This window comes from Folsomia candida, unplaced genomic scaffold, assembly GCF_002217175.1.
Source record: "Folsomia candida strain VU population unplaced genomic scaffold, ASM221717v1 Fcan01_Sc006, whole genome shotgun sequence".
NCBI classification, from domain to species: Eukaryota; Metazoa; Arthropoda; class Collembola; order Entomobryomorpha; family Isotomidae; genus Folsomia; species Folsomia candida.
In genome coordinates, this window is record NW_019091198.1 from 3,543,529 (window position 1) to 3,566,904 (window position 23,376).

General features: G+C 36.8%; 1 protein-coding gene across 1 annotated transcript in view; it reads left to right on the forward strand.

The window, feature by feature from the left end:
• Positions 1-8,452, forward strand: part of LOC110851490 (dual specificity tyrosine-phosphorylation-regulated kinase 2) — a 59,805-nt gene extending 51,353 nt beyond the window's left edge. Inside the window, exons 9-10 of the mRNA XM_022099283.2 lie at positions 1,287-1,796; positions 4,535-8,452. Of these exons, the coding sequence (XP_021954975.1) occupies positions 1,287-1,748 (462 nt within the window). The 3' untranslated portion in view covers positions 1,749-1,796; positions 4,535-8,452. The remainder of the gene's footprint in view (positions 1-1,286; positions 1,797-4,534) is intronic.
• Positions 8,453-23,376: the final 14,924 nt, after the last annotated feature.

The window sequence follows — 23,376 nt, forward strand, 5'->3', positions numbered from 1 at the left end:
CTCAAAGATAGACAAATCCAAGTTAAAGTTGACATTTGACATGTAGTTCTACTGCTGAAACTACTAGCCTTCATCTCTCTTTGAAAATTTCAAATTTCAGCTCTTACGTATACCTTCTGAGGAATGGACAGCACAAACTTTTCATACGTTTGCGTTGTGCTACTTACTTGTAGATTCCAAACTTGAGTGGAATGGGTTGACAAGAAGAAGAGCGCATTTCCGAAAACTTGCTTACTTTGGGAGAACTAAATGGAGTTTTCTGTAGGTGACGTGACGGGGAACCCTGGATTATATATCTAGGACTGTCTGCGTTTGATTTGTTGGCTTATTGCGTCTAACGCCTTTGATGTCAGTCATCCGTCCGTTATTACTTTTTCTGGGGACGACGTTGATTTTTTTTGGTTTATTGGTTTCTCTTCACAGTTGGTTTGCTAAGGATTGTTTTGGACGACATCTTAAGAACTCGTTATGTTGCATGCATGGCCTTTGTAGTTAGCATTAAACCTCACCTTGGTGTTATCGCATACAAGTATGTAACAAGGATGACATTAGAAGAAGCGGTTTTTTTCTGCATAAGATGATCCACAACCTGCTCAAGAAACTAGGTCACATAGACGCTCATAGAACGAGGGTGGTGGGAGAGGGTTGAGCCAAAATTACTAAATTTTTGGCGATTTGTCAATCTATGTATCGTATAACGACGGGGAACTAAAACATTTTTTGTCGGATGGCTCTGCTGGAAGTAGAAAAAGATGTGAAAATAAAATGGAACGATGCGTTTTCCTTACTTTCTTCTCCTCCTCGGAGCAAACCTATGTATGTAGTTACGCAGCAGTAGAATTTACAGCATCATAGGAAAAGTTTTTCCAAGGGGCTTTGTGATCATGAAGTGAATTGTATGCATGTACATAAACGTGCAGGGAGAAAAGAAATGACATTGAGCCCATGAGCAAGATTGAGGTTAAGTAATTTCCTCTGTTCGCAATTCAACGAGTCGCTAGTTTTGTATTACTAGTTTTGTAATACAACTGACGTAGGAAATGAAACACGGGTTATCAGATATCCACCCGTGGTGTTTATAAAGTGTGATTGACAACAATGAACTCTCATCACCATCCTCACCCGCACACGTACCACCGCCATAACGGTATTATCGGTGCTACATATAACAAGTCATGTGCATATTTAAATGCTAAGATACTCGGTTGAAATATTGTATCGACTTCCATGTTTAGGTCCATTTAAGAATCAATTATAAACTTTTTTGTATTTCTTTTGAATTTCAGAATGACAGCAGTGCCTCAGTTCCTGCAAGCGGATCCAACGCTCTCCGTACCAGTTCCAAGACGAACATTCACAACGGAAACAGCAGCTCCCTCGTGAGCAACGGTCTCAGTGGCACCACGGCCACAAACGGAAGCTCCAGCGGCGAGTCGAAGAGCGAACTCCGTGTTTCTTGCGCCTCCGGAATTTCGGCGAACGGCAACTGCTCCGCTTTAACTAATGGGCACATGAACGGTCACTCTCATTCTCTTACCAATGGCCACTCGCACTCGGCCTCAAATGGGACTGTGACCACGACCACAGGAACGCTGAATGGCCGACATTTACTGAACAATGAGGGGAACAACAATGGCAGCGCGTTGGCAATCAACTCCCTCTCGGGTCAACCTACCTCCAACGGAACAATCAGGGTCCTGTCCCATAAACTCCCCTTGCTGCACACTACCAATAACAACGCTTCATAGTCAACCCGCGTCGTCTCTTAGTCATTTCGCTCTTTCCTTCCCATCCAGGCAAGTCCGGTTTTAAACATTTCAAGTCATTCAATTGCAACGAGAAATTCATAAAGCAACCTGGAAATGTATTCATGTTATCGCGAATATGTAGTCTTCTGTGTGGGTGTCATAAGGTGTCCCCTTGACACTCAAATATCTTGATATTATTGGTCTAATTACATTTTGGAATCATTGATGGAAACCCTGCACGGATCAAACAAAACATCAAAGGTTAACAAATTTGTACATAACTCAGTCCCTAATTACACAAGCTTCGTGTTATATTTCGATCACTCCTCGTTTGTTCCTTTTGACAAGTTTGACTTTAAACTCTCCAGTCTTTATCACACGCCCACATTCATTTCGACTTTCATCGCATTTCGTTTGCAAGTAGCCCATGGATAAACGACTACTAAAATTGGTAAAATCATCACTAATAGTCTAAATTACTTGAGTGCTTATTCAGAACAAAATCACAAATGTTTTGTCTCATTGATGTCAATCACGACTTGTCAATTATTTTTAGTGCTTAGCAAAACATTCCTTAGCTTCAGCTGACGATGGATTTTTATGTGGACGACTAAAACTGACAATACTAATTGCATTTTTTCTCCTTCTTTTTATCTTTAAAAATCATGTCATATTTGCCGAATATAAGTCTCAATAAGCTTATCCAGACTGCTATTGTTGTTCATAAACATAGCGTAGTAAATACTTTGGAAGGCCACTACTTTCCAGCTAATTTGCAGTCAAAGAAAATCCACAGTTATAAATATGTAGTGATAGTAATTATCGTCACCACTCGTGTCGTAAGAACTTATCGTATCGCATCCCCAGCAGCGATCTACCTATAAAAGGTAATTCATTTGTCATTCACACGGTATAAAAAGTGCCAAGAATTTATGTTCTTTAAAAGCAGCAGCAGCAAGAGCAGACGGATAGCATGAAGAAGAAGAAGCAGAAGAAAGAGTTGGATAGGCATAAAAAATTCTAATAAATATGCAACAATACGACAGCACGTTATAAGCGATTGAGTCTTGGCTTTGAGCGTATAAAATAATAAAAAGGTTCCGGCAATCCATTCAATGCGTGCGAGTCCTTGAAACCATTTCATTATCATTACCATTAGCAGCAAGTATTAAACATGAAGAGTGTTAAGGCCAACAGATATTTATGAATAGTGTATTCGCAATTTAATATCTCAACCTGAGTGAGCCTAATCTATGCTTGAGGAAATAAATTATTTTATGAAAAAATAAATAAATGTCTAGCCATGTGAGGTATCTTGACTCAAATGACGTTCAGGATTTTCAAAAAAAAACTTTTTGGTCAATGCTTGATGATGCAAACTTGCCAAGCTACCAATTTTATAACCCAACTTTTATACTCTGGTTAATGTGTTGGGCTAGAAACTTAAATAATTTAGTGTGTGTCAAAAAGTGCATCTTTGAGTATTCCTTGCAGTTGGAGGAATGCATTGGATTGCAGCAACCGATGAATGTATACATGTTCCTTCCTATGCATGTGGTCCTGCTTCTGGCCAACATCAACTAAAATTAGAGACGCGCACTGCATGCGTTTCTTTGTTTTATTTACATTTTGCACATGAAACGACGAGTGCATTAACGGTATTTGTGTGCATAATAGGCGTGAAATGTTTCAACTTTGAAGTGAAGGAAAGAAATATTGCAGATACATGAAATGTTGTTGCAGAGACGATACGACGATCCCTCATTCCACGTGGCTTTATTGGTAACCAAGGCAGAGTCCAAGTCCAATTTTATCGAAATTTTAAAACACACGAGTTACCAATCCCTGTGCCGAATTCTGTAGGAGTAACCATAACTCGCCTGCAAAAATAATTAAGCAGAAAATTTGAGCAGGTTTACGCAGATTTTGATAAAGAAATCATGCTTATCAATTTTAGACAATTTTTTGTGTAGAAATAGGCTAACCATTTCCTGCAGAAAATAATAAAAAAATTCAAACAGGAATCGAATTAATTGATTAAAGTACTAAACTCTACACCACAACTTACATGGTTACTTCTGATGAGAACGACGGGACTAAAATAAAAATGTATGTATGAGGGCGTATGCCATGAAGGTTATTTCAATTCTTTTCGTTTTCGTTAATTAATCTGTATTTCATTGCGTAGCATCGCGTAGTCTGAGAATTATATAAATAGTTGTTTTTGCCAATTCGCTCCGAATTAATATCATTTGAACTCTATGAATGAATGAGTAAAAGGAATTGAGAGCTTGTTCATTCTATGTACTCGTAGTTGGTGAAGTAATGTGAAATAATTAATTTGTCAAACTTTGTTCTACTGTCAATGGAGACAGAATTTTTCAAGGAAGAATATTCTTTATTTCTGGCTTTCGAAATCTGCAATATAAGCAGGAAATGGTCATTTCCAGCCAGAAGGAGTCGGATTTATTTATAGAACACAAGAGTAGTACTTGATGTACAAATCAGTCCAATGACATGAAATACCTAGTTTACTGTTAAATTATTTTATGCATATACTTAAATAGAACCTTCCTTAAATACGGCTGCAGATCTCGCGTGCCTTACTATTTAAAAATTTCCAAATATTATTCATAAACTTATCAAGATATTTTATCCTCATATTTACGTGAATATGACATTAGTCCATTTCCTGGTTGTTGCTTGATTCTTAACTGTTAATGTTAATTCGTGCGCATTTTCCCAAATTTAGCATAAATCCTTAATCAGTATTTTCAATATTGCAGGTGTACCAAGCAGAATCAATTACTGGATCATAAAGTGCATACAATTTAAGAAAGCGAAGTGACGTTGCCACTATTTATTATAAATTCATAAACTATCTAAGTTAACGAAACTATGACGTTATAACTGACATAAAAACTTAAAAAAAGTGACTAAAATGTACTCAGCAGTGTTATCAATATTTATTTCTGTTGGTAGCCTAAATCATTAAGCACTTAAAGTACCAACGACCAACAAGAACCAACCAACACAAGTACTCAATGAAGCTTTCATCATCTCAACGTGCATCGGACTTTTCTATTAAAAAAATTACAGTGCAACCAAGTCTCAAAATCAATCCTCATTTTATACTTTTGCATTGTTAATATGCAAACAACTGCACATTCGTCTCCGTCACTCATTCGTCACGCAAACGAAGAAAAAACTCACTAAAATCCGGATCTGAAATTAAACTAAACTCATCTTTTCATCCTACTCGTACGTGATATGATATAAAATATAAAATAATTAATCCTTCAGCAGTATAGAAAAGTGTGTCGTCGTCAGTATCAAGTGATAATGATCAGTAGGATATATTGAGAAAGTGACAATAGAAAGGCAATTTTGGTGTTTTATACTCGTGCATTTATGGACGATGAGGATGAGTGCTATTCTATACTACCATGTAATTCGTTATTAGGAGAAGAGGGACAAATTGGATTCTGAACGATAATACGGTTTGAATTGTTCGTTACAAAAATATGACAAAAATTAATTTTCCACTTGTTTGTTATTAATACATATTACACCTAAATTAGTTATGTATATTGTTCTGGCACTGACATGGATTTGGGCATATCTTTTAGGCCCAATGACTTCCTATGATTTAGTAAATTTGGACTAATTTCATTGTTTTTTTTTGTTATTAATAAATACTATGCTAAATTTGTGCACGTTACAATTTTTTGTTATCAGTTTCGCAAAGAAAAGGATTTGTAATTGGTGTTGCGCTGACGGGGAATAGTTTCTAGTTTGTTACAAAAATGGGATAAAGATTTAGTATGTGAATACCACTTACGGGAGTAGTAGACAGATATGGACCTGGATCTTTGGATTTTTCTATGATATGTGTCAGTAATAACGGTTGTTTTTTTAATACCGCATTGTATGAAAGGGTTTAATTGACTTGCACATTTACAATTGCAGAGTACAGTTTTGTGTGTTCGATTTACGAGATCTGAGACAATTAATTACAAAATTAAATGCACGGAGGTAAATATCAGTTAAATATTGGACTTGGGATACAATTTTAGTGATCATTGGGAATATGCCAGGAAGTTGTCAGGATGCAAATTAATTATGAGATCAGATTAAGTCAGTGGTTGCCAAATATAGGTCCATTTATTGCAATATAATGGAAATGGCATGGAGGGGGCACATTGAGAGCTCTGACAATGTGTTGGCTAGGATTTTTTGGCAGCTCTAGATTTTGTGATTAATTGCCTATTACGACAACCTCATCAAACAACAAATCAATTTATATAGGCGGAAAAATGCTAGTAATGGTTTTCAGATCACTCATAAATTAAATCTGGCAGCGTAAAAAATATTGTTGTCCACTGTCAAGCAAACGATGAATATATTTGTAATAGTTTGCGTAAAAAGTAACCTTTATTGTTTTTGTACATCAAACAAGCCGATTTGGAACTTGAACTTGCATGTGAAAATAAATGTGATCTTAATACCATTTTAGCTTAATTGCCCAGTTACCCTAAAAATATAGATCAGGTTCACTCTTTTCAACTACTTCGTTGTTAATTTCCATTCTGATTGCATATTCACCAAACGAGACGAATACAATACATGAAATGGCCTTTTTAATTACTGCACAAAGACCAAACAAACACAGTTAACGTACGTATACTACTGACAGAGAACAAAACAACTACTGGACGAACAAAAGTATTTACAATTCAATTCACCCAGTCTCACATTGCCTCTTCTCCTAGGCGAACAATATTATTTTGCACTACTAAAAAGGAACTCGATTTATTACTCTAAAAATAATACGGCCACATATTTAACTCTTTAGAAACGTCTCAATTTTTTATACTACAACAATATTACTTAAAATCAGTCAAAGCTCGGAAATATTTAAGAAAAGCCGAGTAACTTATCGAGTCATTAGTAAGCTCTTTAGCATGCCAACAAAGTTGAAGAATGAACGGATTATTATTGTCGTGTTGGTTTGATACGATTACAATTATTTTCTAGAGCAATATTTTATCAAATTGTTGCGTCCTACGTGAATGGCACTTTGAAATGTCAACTTGAAGTTGACATTATAGGAAAGCTGATAAGATTTTGCCTACGATTTTTCTCAGTTTAGCGAAAATAATTGTGGATTTTGAATGGATTTGATCTTTTACATATCTCAACTATTTAATTAATATAGTTTCGGTTAGCAATTTGTACACAAATTTTCCATATGATTTACAAACTCTCCTCTGCATGTGACCCAGACCAAAGCCAAACGGCCAACTTAATTTTGAATTAGTTTCGAGACGGTTATGTTACCATTCAATCACCTTGATTGTTTTGGTGACTAACCGCATAATCCAATCAAGGTCCGTATTTATGCTTCAATCATGCTGTAGCAATATCAAACTTATGCTACGGTCACTGAAATCTGAACTTCAAGTCATGTTTTGTGTTATTTTTGCATAGATTCTAAAAATTAATTATAACCTCGCCACTTTTGAATAATATCGGTTAGTTTATACATAAGGTCATTAAGTATTAGTTAAGTATAATTAAATTGTATTTATTACTTAGCATGTAGCACAAGTAGTCTTTAGATGACATCTCTAGGACTCAAAGTTTAACGATAAAAAAAGATAATTCTTATTAGAAATTATTTCTAGAATTTCTCTCACGATGAGAACTGCGAAAGTACCAGAGGCTGCTGCACTGCTGCTGTTGTACGGAAAAGTAAAACAAAAACATTGATAATTATTTAGATTAGTTTTTGTATTGCTATATAAATCCTAAAAATGTAAAACTTAATTTAAAATTTAATTATTAAATCGTTAATATGCAATGGTTAAATCTTGATGTCTTATTATTTATGCATAAAATGTAAGAAGAAGATGTCGACACTTGTCGTCATGATATAGCACTGATGAATTTTTAAAGAAGTATATACACAGGTCGTACCAACCAATTGTTAAGTATTTATTTTGCAAGTAGAGTTATAGCTGTGCATAAGGAATTTGCTCTCCGCCCTACCTGAATTAAAAAATTGCGAGCGATTTTGCCACCACGACCCCACTCTCACAGAATGTAATGTTATATAATAGTGGTAAGAGAAGGAAGAAAGGAAGAACGCAAAACGAAGAAGACGCTGCAATTATGACGATGACGATTTTGCATTAAGATAAGTTAAGTCATTAGTTAATAATAAAAATAATAAAATAATAACTCGTCGTCTCCGCTCCTCGTCGCTCGTATAATATTATTCGTCGATTGTAGTCGGAATTCCAATTTGCATAGTTACACTATAATGAACTTAATGTATTGTATCATGCTTTTACAGTTAATTAATCGCCGTATTTTGCTAGTTTTAGTCACTTAATTGAACATGGAGACAATCCATGTCTTGTTTTGCTACTGTGAATTTATTTAATGCCCATTCGTCTAATGCTATATGCTATACTCGTACTGTTATCATCATCAATATTATATATCCTGTTATAAACTATTAGTCTTCAGTTGTATTGATGCGTCGGAATAAAGATCAAACATACAAACTCGTAATATATTATAAATGCACACACACTGTGGAAGAATGATACCATCAAAAATGTTGATGGCGTAATGTTTGTATCGATAACTGCAATTACTGAATAAAACGATTTTAAGTGTTGGAAAAAATTTAAAAAGAAACAATCATTTTTTTCCTCTCATTTTCTCATTGCATAATTGATTCGCGTCTCTTAATCTAAACGCATTTGCTTGGAAATTGAAATGCACATGGCAATAAAACTAATAAGAAGAAAACAAGCCAACCGATGGATAAAATGAATGAGGGAGAACATGATCCAACAATGGAGAAGGCGGTCTTGGCATGTCTACCATTGTCAATTGTTCAAATTGTAATTGTCAGTGACCAAATTGCAATTTATGGCATTAGTGGGCAAACGGTTTCTTCCCACTCCATCCCAACTAATTATTCTCTCGTTAATTACTAACACATGAATATGAACTTCTTCTGAAACATTGAATCTCAACTCTCATCTCAACTGGTCGGAAGAGAGAGAGAGGAATTGAATAGGTGGCATTTTTCATGCACCTCGTCTCAAATTGTACACTCGTCACCTGAGGCGTTCATCATCAGTTTCGCCAGTGATTGCAATATGCCACGGGATCCTCACATGTGTAATTGTGCATTGAGTTATGCACGTAGAAAAAGAGAGATAGTTGTTGAACTTCAAATAAATTTTGAAAACATTCCTTCTCCTAAATTATCCTTGTTCGGATTGAATTTCTTTGCCACTGAACGGGAGAGTTCATTGTCAAAGTTTTGTGTTTTAATAGTGTGCAATAAATCACTGAATAATTATGGCTGCAACAACGGCAACAAAAACATGAAAAACGAATGTATCCCTATCATCGTAAAACTATATATGCCTTATTTGTACGCAATAATACACATATTTTATATGCGCCAAACAGTAACAATGACTCCACTTTTAGTGCACGGGTAGCAATATCATAATTGTAATCAGCAGAGAGAATCACGGTTCAAATAATAAAACATCATCTCGACATGAAGACGACGATCAGTGTCCAACAAATGAAATGGTTCATGCGTTGATTTGCTGGTGGCTGTTTACTGTACAGTCGTCATCATCATTAATTTTCACTTTGAGAGAGATGCAGCTCATGCGATTCACTTTTTTTTCAGCACAAGCTTTTTGCAAGTTCATTCTGTCAATAATATCGATATCTTTCAACCTCCAATCATTTCCTCATTCGCAAACGATCCTCGCTCATCTTGCAAGCGTAATGAATAAGAAAATTAATTAGCATCGTGTGGAGTCAGGGTGGCTGCTGGCTGCCTGCATAAAGTGAATTCATCGATGGAGTGACAACTCTTTGGGTTCGACCTTTGTTGAGCTTTGGTTTAGCAGTAGGGTTGATTTTTATAGTTAACTATTTTAAACTGGTATTGATGCATTGTCTGTGCTCGTATCATGTTTGTGGATCAAATAACTTTTTTTAAATGAGAAATTTAATGTTTCCACACCATTAGAAACTGGTTGAGTACCTGCAAATAGAAATGTTATGAGCAAATAATTGCATTAGACTAAACCAAACAGCTAATAGCGGCACATTTTAGGGAGCCGAGTCAAAAGAGGATTTGTCATTGTTGACCTTATTTGTTCATGTTTACAACTTTGTTGCCAGTTAAATATTTAGACATTTGAATTTTACTCAATTAAAACCTTTTAGTCGCTCATTCAGCTTGCAATTCGAAAAGATTAATTGTTCAATTAAGTGGCAAACTACCAAACTTGTAAGCAATTTGATGGGAAACTGCAGAAGCTCTTTTGGAAAAATATTGTGTGGGAGACTATTTATATTGATTGGTGGTTGGTGACCATTAAGTCGTCTTCATTTAGAAACGAGATTTTGCTCTGGTTATCTCTGAAGGTTTTTTTTATTTGTTGCTGCACTGCCTGAGCAGGGTCAACACTCGTTAATTTGTTTACTCTATTTAAATACAAGTAAAAATTGAAGAAATTAAAGGAAGGACGGCTTCTGAGAAACAAGGAGTAAGTGATGTGATGGAAATTGCACTATTTACAAGCTCATGAAGATATTTAAATATTTACGAATTGCTTGTGCGTAAAGGATTTAAAGATGCAATGGTTGGCTAATTATATTATATTATTATACTTACACGGCTGCTTTGTTCACCTATGATCAACTACTAAATACTTATGTACGTTTGCTACTCATGTCTACATGGTCATCACTGCAATAAATAATTTTAAGTACATTCTGAGATTGCTGCCGATACCGTAACTGTGAAATTCATCACGACGAATAGTCCTAAAATGCTAATAAATTTTAATTTATCTACCAAATTCATCCAATGTCATATTTTGAAGATATTTAAGACTGTATGTGCACGGACATTTTTGGATTTCAATTGTTTACGGTAATCAAAATCTCTGTAATTAAATACTAAATTTCAGATTTAGAAAGATCTCTGAAAGTTGGAAGGAAACAATGCACACCTGAATTTACTCTTTAATTACAATAATCACTGACTAATTCTGAGTTCCAACGGAGAAAAAATATATGGCAACAAATTGACCAAATTAAATCCGCGTCTTTATTTTTACTTTTATGATTGACGCAGCTTACAAATATGGAATCAACGTTGTTAGGCATGTACCATTAAAAAGCGAACTGGTGTTGCTGCTGGGTGGTCCTTGTTATTATTATTCGCTTTCCCACATCCTTGCATTATACGAAACGAACGGTTAAAAATATACACGATTTTCGGAGTGAGTCTTTTCAAGACTTAATTATTGGGCCAGGTCACAACTTATCTAGAATTGCTGCGTTATCATTTTTATTTGGGAAGAACAGAAAATAATTTCAAACTGCTCTGTTATTCGGCTGTTTAATTTGGTCATGTGTCGGGGTGTTATCTTGCTATCTAAAGTCTTCATATTTAACTATTCTTCTTCTGGGGGCGAGTGGTAGCCGATGATGTAGCCGTGGTTGTCTCTCCTTTTGACCAAATCGAGATCTGAGATTATACGAGATTGCTGCTGCTCCTCTTCTTCAAGATTCTTGTTTGCACTGATGGACGGACAGACAAGTTGTGCCATTCGTATAACTGGGTTGCTCGTGGGTAGTTACTACAGTTTTCTTGATTGACATTTACAGCCAGATTTAATTCTTGATTGGAAAGCGGGCTGATGTTTCATGTTTTTATCATTAAATGCTGCATAGACGAGATTTTGAATATTAAATTAAGCATGGAAAACGGTAATTAAGCAAGATCCGTTCAATTTTTTGTCCTTGTAGAGAATAAATACTTCCAAGAATTGTTGAACGGCGCATTTGTCACACACACGACTCGTGTTAAGTTTCTAGATACGAGAGTTTCAAAGTTATCTGAATAAAAAATATAAAAAAGTCAAGGGAAGCTGAACAAAAACGGCATTCCAAATTTAGCATAATTAAAACGGAGGATTCGATACATTCAACATCCTGAAATCAGAATCCTATCTAATGGTCCGTATCCTTTTGGTACAACTGAAAATCTTGTCCCGTATTTTTACAGAATCTTATTTCTTCCATTTCCTAACTACATTCGTCATTGCTATTCGACCGTTCTTCGCTTTTTGAGCTCCATTTGTTGACTTTGTCTTTTAAAACGAGACTGCATTTAGACAAGAAAAAAGTGCAATCATGCTAATTTCAGAGCCCAATTTTCCTGTCTTATTAAATGTACGGCGGTATATTTGTATATATTTTTGTCGCTGACATGCTACACGTACATACAAATTTTGGTCATGGGTGAGCAGAATTCTAATTAAAATTGGACATTTACGACACTAGTAACAGCGTAACGTTAAAACAAAGCACGTCGGAAAATGTCCGTAATGACGATATTTTCTAACAGCGTAAATGTCCGGGTGTCGGTTTAGCCCTTATCCAACAAGAGAGCATCGCGTATTTTACCAAATGGGCTTCTCATATGTCTCCCCCATTACACAGATCATCTAGCTATCAAGTATCATCTCTCTCTCTCTGAAGCACATTGTATACGCCACACATTTTATGTACTTACTGTCAAAATACCCGTTTTTTGTGTTGGATAGGCCCATTCCCTGAAGAACCCGACTCCCGGTGTTCATGTTGACTGTTAAAGCTTATCTTGGTTGAATGAATGTTATTTATGACTTTGCCATCTTCCGACTTCCTCCGGTCTCTGTTTTCACTCTGTTTTTAATTGTACTTAACATTTAATTATTTTCTCTCCCCAATAAGAAAGCCAACAAGTTTACAACAGGCCGGGACAACACGTACGTAGCTAAGTAAACTAATAAGTAAGCTATTAAGCAAGCAAGTGAATGCTGAAACCACGAAGTTCCCCAAATTATATATGAGATGATTCGTGCAAGCTGTGCGAGAGAGCTGCATGGACCAATTTAATTATTGCTGTGATGTGGTGACCAACCACATCAATAGATTAAACGTGTTCTGACCTAATTCGGAGATATTGCATCACTTGACGAATGCTCCCAACCCGTGTACCGTTTGCGACGACATAAAGCGTGAAAATTATGTGTAGTTACTTCTGCCACGTTCAGTTCCATCAACTTTTGGGTATAATACCGCCCAACTTTAAGGCAACCTTTGTTGTGACAAATTTACTTGAATTATTCGTGTCCTCAATTCGTGTTGAGCAGAATTAATGGATCGATTTCTCTCAATTATTATGCGACTAGGTTGCATGGAGGAAAAGTGTGTCATTTGCTGGTTAATTGTTCATTCTATGATGCGATGAGTGGTAAGTGGACTTCGGATTTCCATTAATATCCGACACATTTCACATGCAATATGATGAATGTTAGTGCAAGTTCCGTATACTTCGTGTCGAAATATGAAATTTCGTCACTTTTTTGGACTCATTTATGATGAGACTCGGAGACTCTTTGCTCTTATCCTAAACGAATTAATTAACTTGGAGGAGTAGTGTTTCCATATTCTCAGAAATGATGGATTTGACACTGACATACCGACGCTAGTGTTCCGACATGAACCAAGTAATTTCTGGGAAAAAGATGGCTCAATAGAATCATTTGTCCTCTGATCTCACTGCGCATAGTTCACAAAAAGCGTGGGATACAAAATGCTACCGAGTGAGCGAGTGAACTGATGTTGATGAGTTCAAAAGACATATTTTTTCTGAGTAAGTGACAAAAAACAGTTCCAATGGTGGCTGACACGTGCAGCTCTTCAGAGAGAGAGAGTAGAGTAGAGATGGATGGATGGTACTCTTATTCGGTCGGATGATGCCTTGCAACTCAGTCAGAACATGATCAATATTCCAATCTTGCACAAAAGCCAAACCAAGCAGTAGCAGGATCATCAACGAGCAGTAGCTCTACGCACTAATACCAGGACAAGTATTTTCGCATGTGCGTGTACATTGCGTGGAGAAATTTCTGCACTAGGACGAATTCAGATCTTCAGGCAAAAGAGGAGAGAAGTCCATAGACAAAAAAGGATCTGGAAGAAAATGTCCGGCTCGAAAAACTTTACAATTTGCCCCAACCCGCATATAGCATACACACGTATAGCACCACCACACCATTATTGCCAACTTGACATTTACAAACCTTATCATGACATCGACTTGGATAGCGTGCCTTCTAAATTGCTTATCAAACTATGAATGATCTATGCCGTTCGATTCAAGTAAATTATTTTTCCTACTCCCACATAACCTTCGCCACCATCGTCAAACGTGGCGATCGTGTAGGTATGATGAGTGGAGGAGGTTTTTTGTCGTGTCCCGATTTCTCACAAGATACATTTCCCTGTGTATGCCGACATTACGTACAGCAGAGACTGTACCACGAGGTAAAGTGAGACCTTGCGATATCGGTCGGATGATTAATCTCTCCATCCAGTTTGAGAGATGTGAATGGATGGATGGATGGATGGTGTGGTGGTGAGTTAGCGAGTGGAAGTTGCTGGAGAAAGCAAATAGCACTGGAAATAAGCTGGATGATGACAGCATGACCACCTTTCCCTACAACAGATCCACTTTCCTGGGTGAATTGTAACTTTATTGCAGATTCGGTTTATTTGCACGCATCCAAAGTCACTCGATTGGGTTTGGTCTGATGTGAGAATGGAGTCGTCGGCGTGTCGCCTGCTTACATACATGGTTTCAATACAAGTTTAGTGCTAAGTTCGTTCCGATGTGGGCTAAATTCGATTTGCCGCACCGCACATCTCATCCACATCCATCTTACTTTTTTCCTTGCTCTCCCACCACGAAAAAGAAGGAATTTCTCGCCAGCTTTTATGGATGAATAGGAAAAAAAGAAATGAATTGAAGGTCACTTTATTGTTCCCTCGCTTCCCCACGGAATCAAATCAGCTCTTTTTAAATTTCTTTCAAATCAGGAAAAAGTGAACAATGACAGAAGGCTCCAGATCTGGAGCAACTTGACATGACAATAATTGGAATCTTTGAAGTCTGGAAATTTCTCAAACTTTCTGGGAAATTGGAAAATTATTGAAATGTTTAATTGTTCTCGAATTAATTACAGACTGTATGAGAACGAATCACAGTATAATTCTAGTACAAGTCTTATTTTGCAGAATTTTGGCTGAAACGAGGAAAGTTTACACTTTTCATACGCTTCTCTGCCTTCTTTTTTCCTTTGTATGGAATATCCTATGGAATTTCTGGGTGAGTAAAAGCACTGGTGGCCGTTGTGGTGGTGGAAGGTGATGATAAGTTGGAAAAGTGTGTCAAGACTGAAACTGACGGGCACATCATGCAACGATGATGAGTTTAAATCTTCTCGTGTACAACTCGTCGGCACGCTATTTTTGAAACCCCGACTTATCTGACCCGGATAAATCATTGCACAACCCAACTCTTCAAGTTTTTCTGTCAAATACTCTCAACGTGAACGCAATCCTAACATGATTAAATCCATTACAGCTGCGTAGGCCAATAAAAAACTTCAACGCAACCTATTTTGAATACTTTAGAGTGCGAATATGTCTTGTAAAAAAATCCGAACGACCCGACTACGATGAAATAAAATAGCCCGGCGTGAAGGATATGTGAGGCACTCGACTCAACCGACTGGGTAAATCCTGAGTGAGGAGGTATGGAAAATGCGTTAAGAGCCACCTAGAAATACACACCCGGGCAACACCACTACGAGGCGAGAAGACGGATACTATTAATAATGGGAAGATGTTTATTGTGCTTTATTTTAAATGATGGTTTACGATAGGCACTCTCCGTCCATGGCCAGGAATGAAAAATGATGAGAAATCGTTTTCTGTGAAGGTGACCTACTTGGAAACGCCCATGAGAAAATCCTAAGTAATGCATGTATTACCAAGGCTCAAGAAAACATATTGAAGCAAATTTCAAATTTAAACTTTGAATAGAAAATTGTCACTTGTTTCAGCGCGATGTTCCTGTTTATGTGTTGCGTCCAGATTTATGTGATCTTTCTGAGATCAAGTTCACGTCCCCTGTGACCTAACGCAGAGTTTAATGATAAATTAAGCAATTTAAAATTTGACACATTTTTGAAACTTTACTGTGTATTATGCAACACTCTATTTGCTGCATTCTTAATTTTATGATTGAAAATGGCCGACATGCAGGTCAAATTTCAAATTCCTCGATAATGGACATGTGGTGAAGAAGCTGTAAAAGATTCAGGTCGCTGTTCCCCGTATTGTAATTCAAGAAGGGTTTTCGTTTTCTGAACTGGGATCAAATCAAGTATAGACACAATTTCACGGTATTTCTATTTTGGCCTGTCTCTCTGTGTCAAGAAATAGTTTCGACATGTTGTTTAATGCATCACTGTCAGTTTTCGGAAGAGGAACCATGATTTGAAATTCAATGACCTTCTTCGCCTCATTGATAAGTGATCCAGGGGATTTCCCATTGTGTTGGAGGAGCATCCTACCGCTGGCTTATCTTCTCCTTGTGTTTGGAACATGTCGAATCGATTTCCATATTTAGAAGTATGCACATGCCTCCTCTCGTTCATTCTGTTCGCGTTTCATAAGATAATGTCTCTTATATTTCATACCCAGTCTCAGGCACACCAAAGCTACGTGTGTGATACAAATGTATTGTGTTCACTTGGTTTCGCTAAAAATGCTTTCCCGTGGTTGATGTCCCAATGAACTACGATACCCTACCTTCAATCTAGTTATGCTGAAGTTACGTTACATAAAACTGATAGTTATCTGGAAAACTTGGATGAATTACGTTACTGTTACATAATTTATTGTTGTGTTATGTAAAATCTGTTACATTTGAATTCCCCAGAATTTTCCATATGAATATGTTTTTGAGGTTTTGAAATAGATAGAATTGCTTATTTCTATTTCCGTACTTTTGATCATGTGGTTGACGTATGACATATGTCGCAACTCGAGTTAGGGTTATGAAATATCGTGGGATCTCAAAATATTGCGCATTTTATTTTCTCTCGAAATTCTGACCATGATCAAGTCCGTGGTTTAACGAGCCAAGAGGAGAGATCCGTTGTGTTTAATTAGCAGAGTAATTAATATTTTCAATGTGGGTGGACCCGCAGTGAGCCGATTTGAGAAATTCGTAATTCATACGGTTACTAATCTTGAGCCAATATTTTTAGCACATTCTCATTGAATAAATATATTACCCTTTCTGACTCTACTTACGATTAGGTTCATATTTGAACCCTCGACATTTCTTTCGCATACTTTCACTCAGGCAAATGGATTAATCGCCATGACCATCAAACTTAATTAATTATTACGTAATTTGATAAGGTCAACTATTTTTTGCCTGAATAGGATCTACTTCGTCTGTTTCTCCGTCGAATCATTTTGTCAATGACTTCAGAATCGATTGATAGATTTCGAGGAAAGATAAAGTAATTTCAAAAATATGTAACAGACACGTTCGTAAAATTTTATTTACGCAAAAGTTACGAAGGAACATATGTCTCAAGGCAAGTTTGTAACAATGCATGGAGATTTTTTAGGACACAATTTCTAAGCATCGACCCCTGCATGTAGACAGAGTAGTAAAAAGTCTATTCACCAGCAAATACTAGAGGTGAGCGCGGGTCCAAATTTTAAAAACCCGACCCGAACCGTACCCGAAAATTTCCAAAACAAAAACCCGAACCAACCCGAAACCGCGGGTAACAAAACCCGAACCCGACCCGAACCCGAAACCGAAATTTTGTAATGACCGTGTATATATTATAACATGTCAAAATCTTAATATGACATTAACATTTGTGATAAAAATCAACGATGAATTTCCCATTAATACATCCTATTGGAGTTTTACTCCTAAATTTAAAACCTTGTAATAATTAATAAAGACTCAAACCTTTTGTCAAATAAGAAAAGTTAATAATTGCCAACCAAAAACTGTTTAAAAGTTAATAAGCTTACAATAAAGTAACTCTTAAACAAATAAATTAAATACTCAAATGCAGTTAGATAAAATGCAAATATATTTATGTACATACAGTATTTACTATATAAGTGCACAATATAAGCACAACATAAGGACATAAGTACAAACATAAGTATATGCCTCCAAATTAAACAAATTTAGGGTGTTCGGGTTTTTAGGGCCCGAACCCGAAAACTCTTTTTAAAACCCGAACCGACCCGAAACCGTTTGTTAGGGTTTGTCAAAACCCGAACCGACCCGAAACCGTTATCGTTGAAACCCGCCCGACCCGAACCCGTTCGGGTTCGGGTTCGGGTCGGGTTTACAGGGTTGGACCCGAACCCGCGCTCACCTCTAGCAAATACCAAACATATTCTCAAAGTTAATTTGTTACTCGTTTATTATTGTTGGTCAGAACAATTTAAATGTTTTGCATCCCCAAGTTGGAAATCCCAGGTTACGAGCAACATTAAATTTTAGTGGGAAAGCAATCTTCCAACAATAGCAAGCATCGCAAATGCTGATCAAATCGAAGATGAAGCACTTTTCAGGCTTTACTCCTTTGTTTAAGCTTACCAAACATTTTGGTGGTGCAGAATAACAAAGTCGGAAATCCTGCACATGGAGGAACATAGTCTTTGTGGTCCTCGTTTTTAATTGCAAGAGACGATGCCTCAATTATGAAAACCGCCATCGTTAAGGCTTATCTATGCTTTTGTGTATTGTTCGCAGAGTCCTAGGTATTCAGACTTAAGTATAATTTTAGTACCCTTAATTATTTAATAAATACAATTTCTTTTGTCAGTTCTGTCCTTATTTTGGACTGAATAAAACCTGCATAAGCATTTTGGTTATGCACGCAGAAAAGGAATACCCAGACTGCAATTCTCCAGGTATGTATTTTTTTGCTTTCTTGGGATCATTCCCCTTTTGTTACCAATGTTTTGAAGCTCTCAGGTTGTAAATACGAAGGGCGTTAATATGTGCATGGTATGATTTTGGCAGCGTTTAAACTATTTTGCCGACGTGGTATGTTGTGCTCGGCCAAAGGAATCGTTGTCACCTTAGTCACTCTTGTGCGTTTCGTCAGGAGCAGTACTTGTTTTTTTCTTGTTGGCTGATGTACAAGTTTGTTTTGTTTATTTTCGGGCTGAGAAGCGACTCGATGTAACGAGTTGGAAATATTTACATCTCCATCTGCAAATTCTTTAAAGAAATACTCGTGTAGACGTGTAGTCAAAAATCTTAAAGTCACAACAGCACATACTTGTGCGTTGTGCATAACTCACACTTCTAATTTGGCCACGAGTGCAAAAGAATTAAATTTCGGTTTACAAAAAATGTTTCAACGTTGATAGTACCAAAATTGAATTCAATGTGTTTTTTATCCCACATTTTAGACTAGTTTCATTACACGAGGAGTACGAGTTGTCTCTAAATATATGCCTGCACGCAGTCAGATGGTCGTCTACATATGTACATACATAGTTTAATACTCTTAAAAAACTAGTCTGTGATCCCCACCCACCCTTTTTATGAGTTCACCGTATAACGTAACATTTTACATGCTATTCACCGATCAATGTTAGACCGTGTGACAACCAGCGAACAGAACAAATGCAGATTCTCGCCATATAGTCTGGTTAGTTTGCCAAAATCTTTAAAATAAGAACAGAATTTGAGACTTTGTCGGGCGAAATCCTGGCCTATATCTATCATATTGGCGAATTCATCAACTTTTAGCAAATATTCAAAACCAAATATTCAAAACCAGACAGAATTCGCAACACTACCCTTGAGCACAATTATTTGTGGCAGTTCTTCAAATAAAATTTCCGACTCTGCCATTCTCAATTATGGTCCAAAATATGGTGTCGGTTTGCATGAGGAGGTTCTAAGAAGCGGTGTCGGAGAGTTTGGAGGATTACGAAAATCGAGACTTCTCACATTATTTTATCACATTGATTATCTCAAATAATCAGACAGACTGAACAGTCGTCGTTCTGAACGTTTCAAATTAAACTGACTGCTGATTTTCTCTAATATTCATGACTGAGCAAATTTCAGGGACAATATAAATATATGCATATATCACAGCTACAGATGCATGCATAACAGGTCTGAATGCCTCTCCGTAAATTTTGCATCTATCCGAGTAAATTGACAACCCTTATTGGATTTTATCCTGCCAAGATATCGTCAAGGATAAAGGACAGTTCGGAAAACTGAAACTTTTCACCTTGAATTGAGCAGCGTGCACATAAATTTGCCATAAAATAAAACTTTTCCATGCTCAAGCTTACCTAATTGATATCACTCTGGCATCAAATGACATTGTTAGTGTGAACGCATCATCTCACAGCACATTCTCAAAGGAATGACATTTTTATGAACTACGTGTGTTGTTCAACTAATTGTGAGATGGATCGTGTTCATGGAATAATAAATTGAGTAGGCAGCGTGATTAAATCAAAGAAATCAAGCATACACAGCAAGACGTTTGACTGCCGTCTCAGGTGACATAGTCATTCAACTCCCTAATAAGTTGGCTGCAATAATCGAGTCAAACGGACACAGTGTGCAAATCATGGCGACAATTACTCAAACTGTCAGATCAAACTATTTTTTTTTGAATTTATATCCTATGCCATGCGTAGCGTAGGAGTTCTCTTTATTATTCGATGCAGTGCGTAATTACCTATCAAAGCTAAAACATTATTGATATTGCGTGTTAATGAATACAATTTTCTTTTCAAAACATAATTACTTACTTATCACACAGGGAGTGAAACTAGTTTCCCCTCTAGTTTAGGCTCCTGAAATTGACTTGACCTTATCGTAATGGGGTCAAAACTTGATAAAACCTTTGAAATTGTAATTTGAAATCCGCATCCTATTTCATTTCCTATCAGCTTGACTTGTGTGGTGTGTAAGATAACACGTGCCAACGGAATTCCATATATTTCGCTGACAATTGTCGTTTTGGTGTGGGTTTGGTTTTTCTGTGGTGGTTGGTATCGCCTTCGTCGGATTAGTTGACGTTGAGTTGACCAAACCAACATTTTGCATTGTTCTTGACTAGTTTTACCTCAACTGTGCGTGACATTTAATTCAACATTTGTGAGTTTGTCTGTATAGGAATCGCATATCATAGAAGTGAGAGTTTCACATGTCTAAAACTACATACGAGTACAACAACCACGTAAAAAGTGCGTTGTCCAATCAAATCAAACATCCTTTCGTATATTTTTTTGTAGGACGCAAAATGTGTACTGCTTTTGTTGAGCTGCGTGTGTGTGTGGGGGGGATGAATGCAAGAGTAATATGTCATCGTCCTGGATTTCCTTTTCCCATCCACGTGCACCACCATCGAATTGCTTGCATGGTTGTTGCCCACCCCGCTGTAAATAAGCTAGGCAGACACAAACAAATGCGAATTCCTGCATTTTATTTTTCCTGCAAATTAAACCAGGTCTTATTAAAACCAAGTTTTGGGTTCTGTGTGTACTCTGGTGAAATTTTTGGAATATTTGTTCCCTTCAGATAGTTAATGAACAAAAAGTATAACGAACGAAGAGAGTTGGAATTTTTGGAGCAACTGTTTTCGAAAAATTATCTCTTTCTTTGTGGTAGAAAACGGCTGTTGTGTTGGACATGAACTGAAAACAAACCTTGTAAACAACTCATGTTCTACTAGTTGTAGTTTGGTAGTTTGCTCTATTGTTCTAGTTTCTTTGGCTCAACGGCTAATTGCAATCGCGTGGCAGAACGTTGCGTGGGTTGGCAGCATCACACTTTTGTATATGAAGGAAGATTGGTTAGTTGGTTGAGCTGCCTTTCCTTCCCAGGCAGACATTGCTTATCAATTAATTCAATTGATTAATTGATTACATAAGCATTATTTATGGGCACAAAGCACTGTACACACAACGTAACTCTTGAATGTGTGTGTAGGCACATTTTCTTTTTTTGTGATCTGAAACATCATTCGTTAACTTTATGTCTACAGGAATATTTCCGCTCTGAAGGTTTATTTACTTACTTCGAAATCAATATTTCTTTCCTCATCATGTGAAACACTTCAAAGTTCAATTTAAACTTTATAGCTAGTTGCACTTGAAAGGCTTGAAACTCATTTTCGTTTGAGTACTCGTACATGAATCGCACTCGTATAAAATTTAGCAAGCTGGACTGAATCGTATAAATAATTTCAGAGGAAAAGTTCTGCGATTTTCTTTGATTTCATACTTTCCAACTTGAGTGAAAGTACGGATAAATCTAGTCCCTATAGAAAACTTAGTTCCTACTTTTTTGTTGTACACGTGTACAAGGAGAGTAATACAAAATGCGATAATTTGATTTCGGTATAACCTGATTTTTAAAAGGCAGCAAATCTTGATGAATTTTCGCGTGACAAAGAGTCTCCTCCAGGAAGTAGGTTGCTACTTCATTAACTTTTGAAAGGAATAACTCGAGTTATAGAGAATTCCTTTACTGCAATTAAAGATATATTCTAAGAAGGTTCATAAACTTATTTAGCTTCATATTGTAGAGAGAATTCCTGCCTGCTTTCTCCGTACAGAAGAATGCTTCAGATCATGGAAGAAAGAATTAAAGTCATCTTATCTTAGAACACTTGTTGTTATAAAATATCATCGTCTATATGAATATGTAGCAATGGAGGTCAGCCACGCCATCCTGCAATGTAACTGAAACAAAGGGAAGGGTCGAAATCTCGCAGAAATGGTGAACTTATTATTATGATGTAAAAAACCAGTTAAGACATACAACCCACTAATGTTAGCTTTCACCACATTCGCTCCGAGTATTCAATCATAACGTAGAAAAAAGTGCTCTGTAGGAGAAAGCTGGACATGGCGTTGGCCTCCGATTGGAAAGTTGTCGCAAAAGTCCTTTCCAGAACTGAGTTAGGAGTCCACTAACAGGATTTATTATTTCCTTCCTGTCATATTTTTTATCGACGTATCTTTCCACGAAAGCCTTGACTAGACAGAAACCAGGCTAAAACTTCTCCATGCACCTTACCATACATTTGACTGCATGGAGAAAGCACAGCACTTGTTTGCAATGCATCAGTGGTTTCTTCCTCTCATTTCGTCCAGACCGCAGAGAGAAAGTAGAATTTCTTCCAGAATCCGTAATTGTCAAAGGCCTTGTTGGTGAAATACTTAGAGAGCACAGAGGAAAGTAGCGAGTTTACATTTTCCAAGTCTTCTTGTCTCCTCATTCCGTCCGGACTTGCTATTTACTAGACTTCTGGAATGAAGTTTCTAATTTACTCATAAAAATAAATCCTGAGAACTCACCAGTCTCTCGTTTTCTCTCTGTGCTTAATAACTCTGCTTCTTTCTGTGAGTTCTTTGGACACCTATGTTTCATTTAAACAACCTCCTAATTTCACTTCTGGTCTGACAGTAGCAGTAGTTTGGAAGCAGTATAGCCTACTTTTTTCCTCTCCAGAATTATGTCTTTTTCACAAAACGGTTGTCTGGATATTTGTGCGGAATGATTAGTTAATATTAATATTAGTTTTTTAATACTTTGTTCAGCCCTGGAAAAACTTGAGTGCTCAACTTTCAT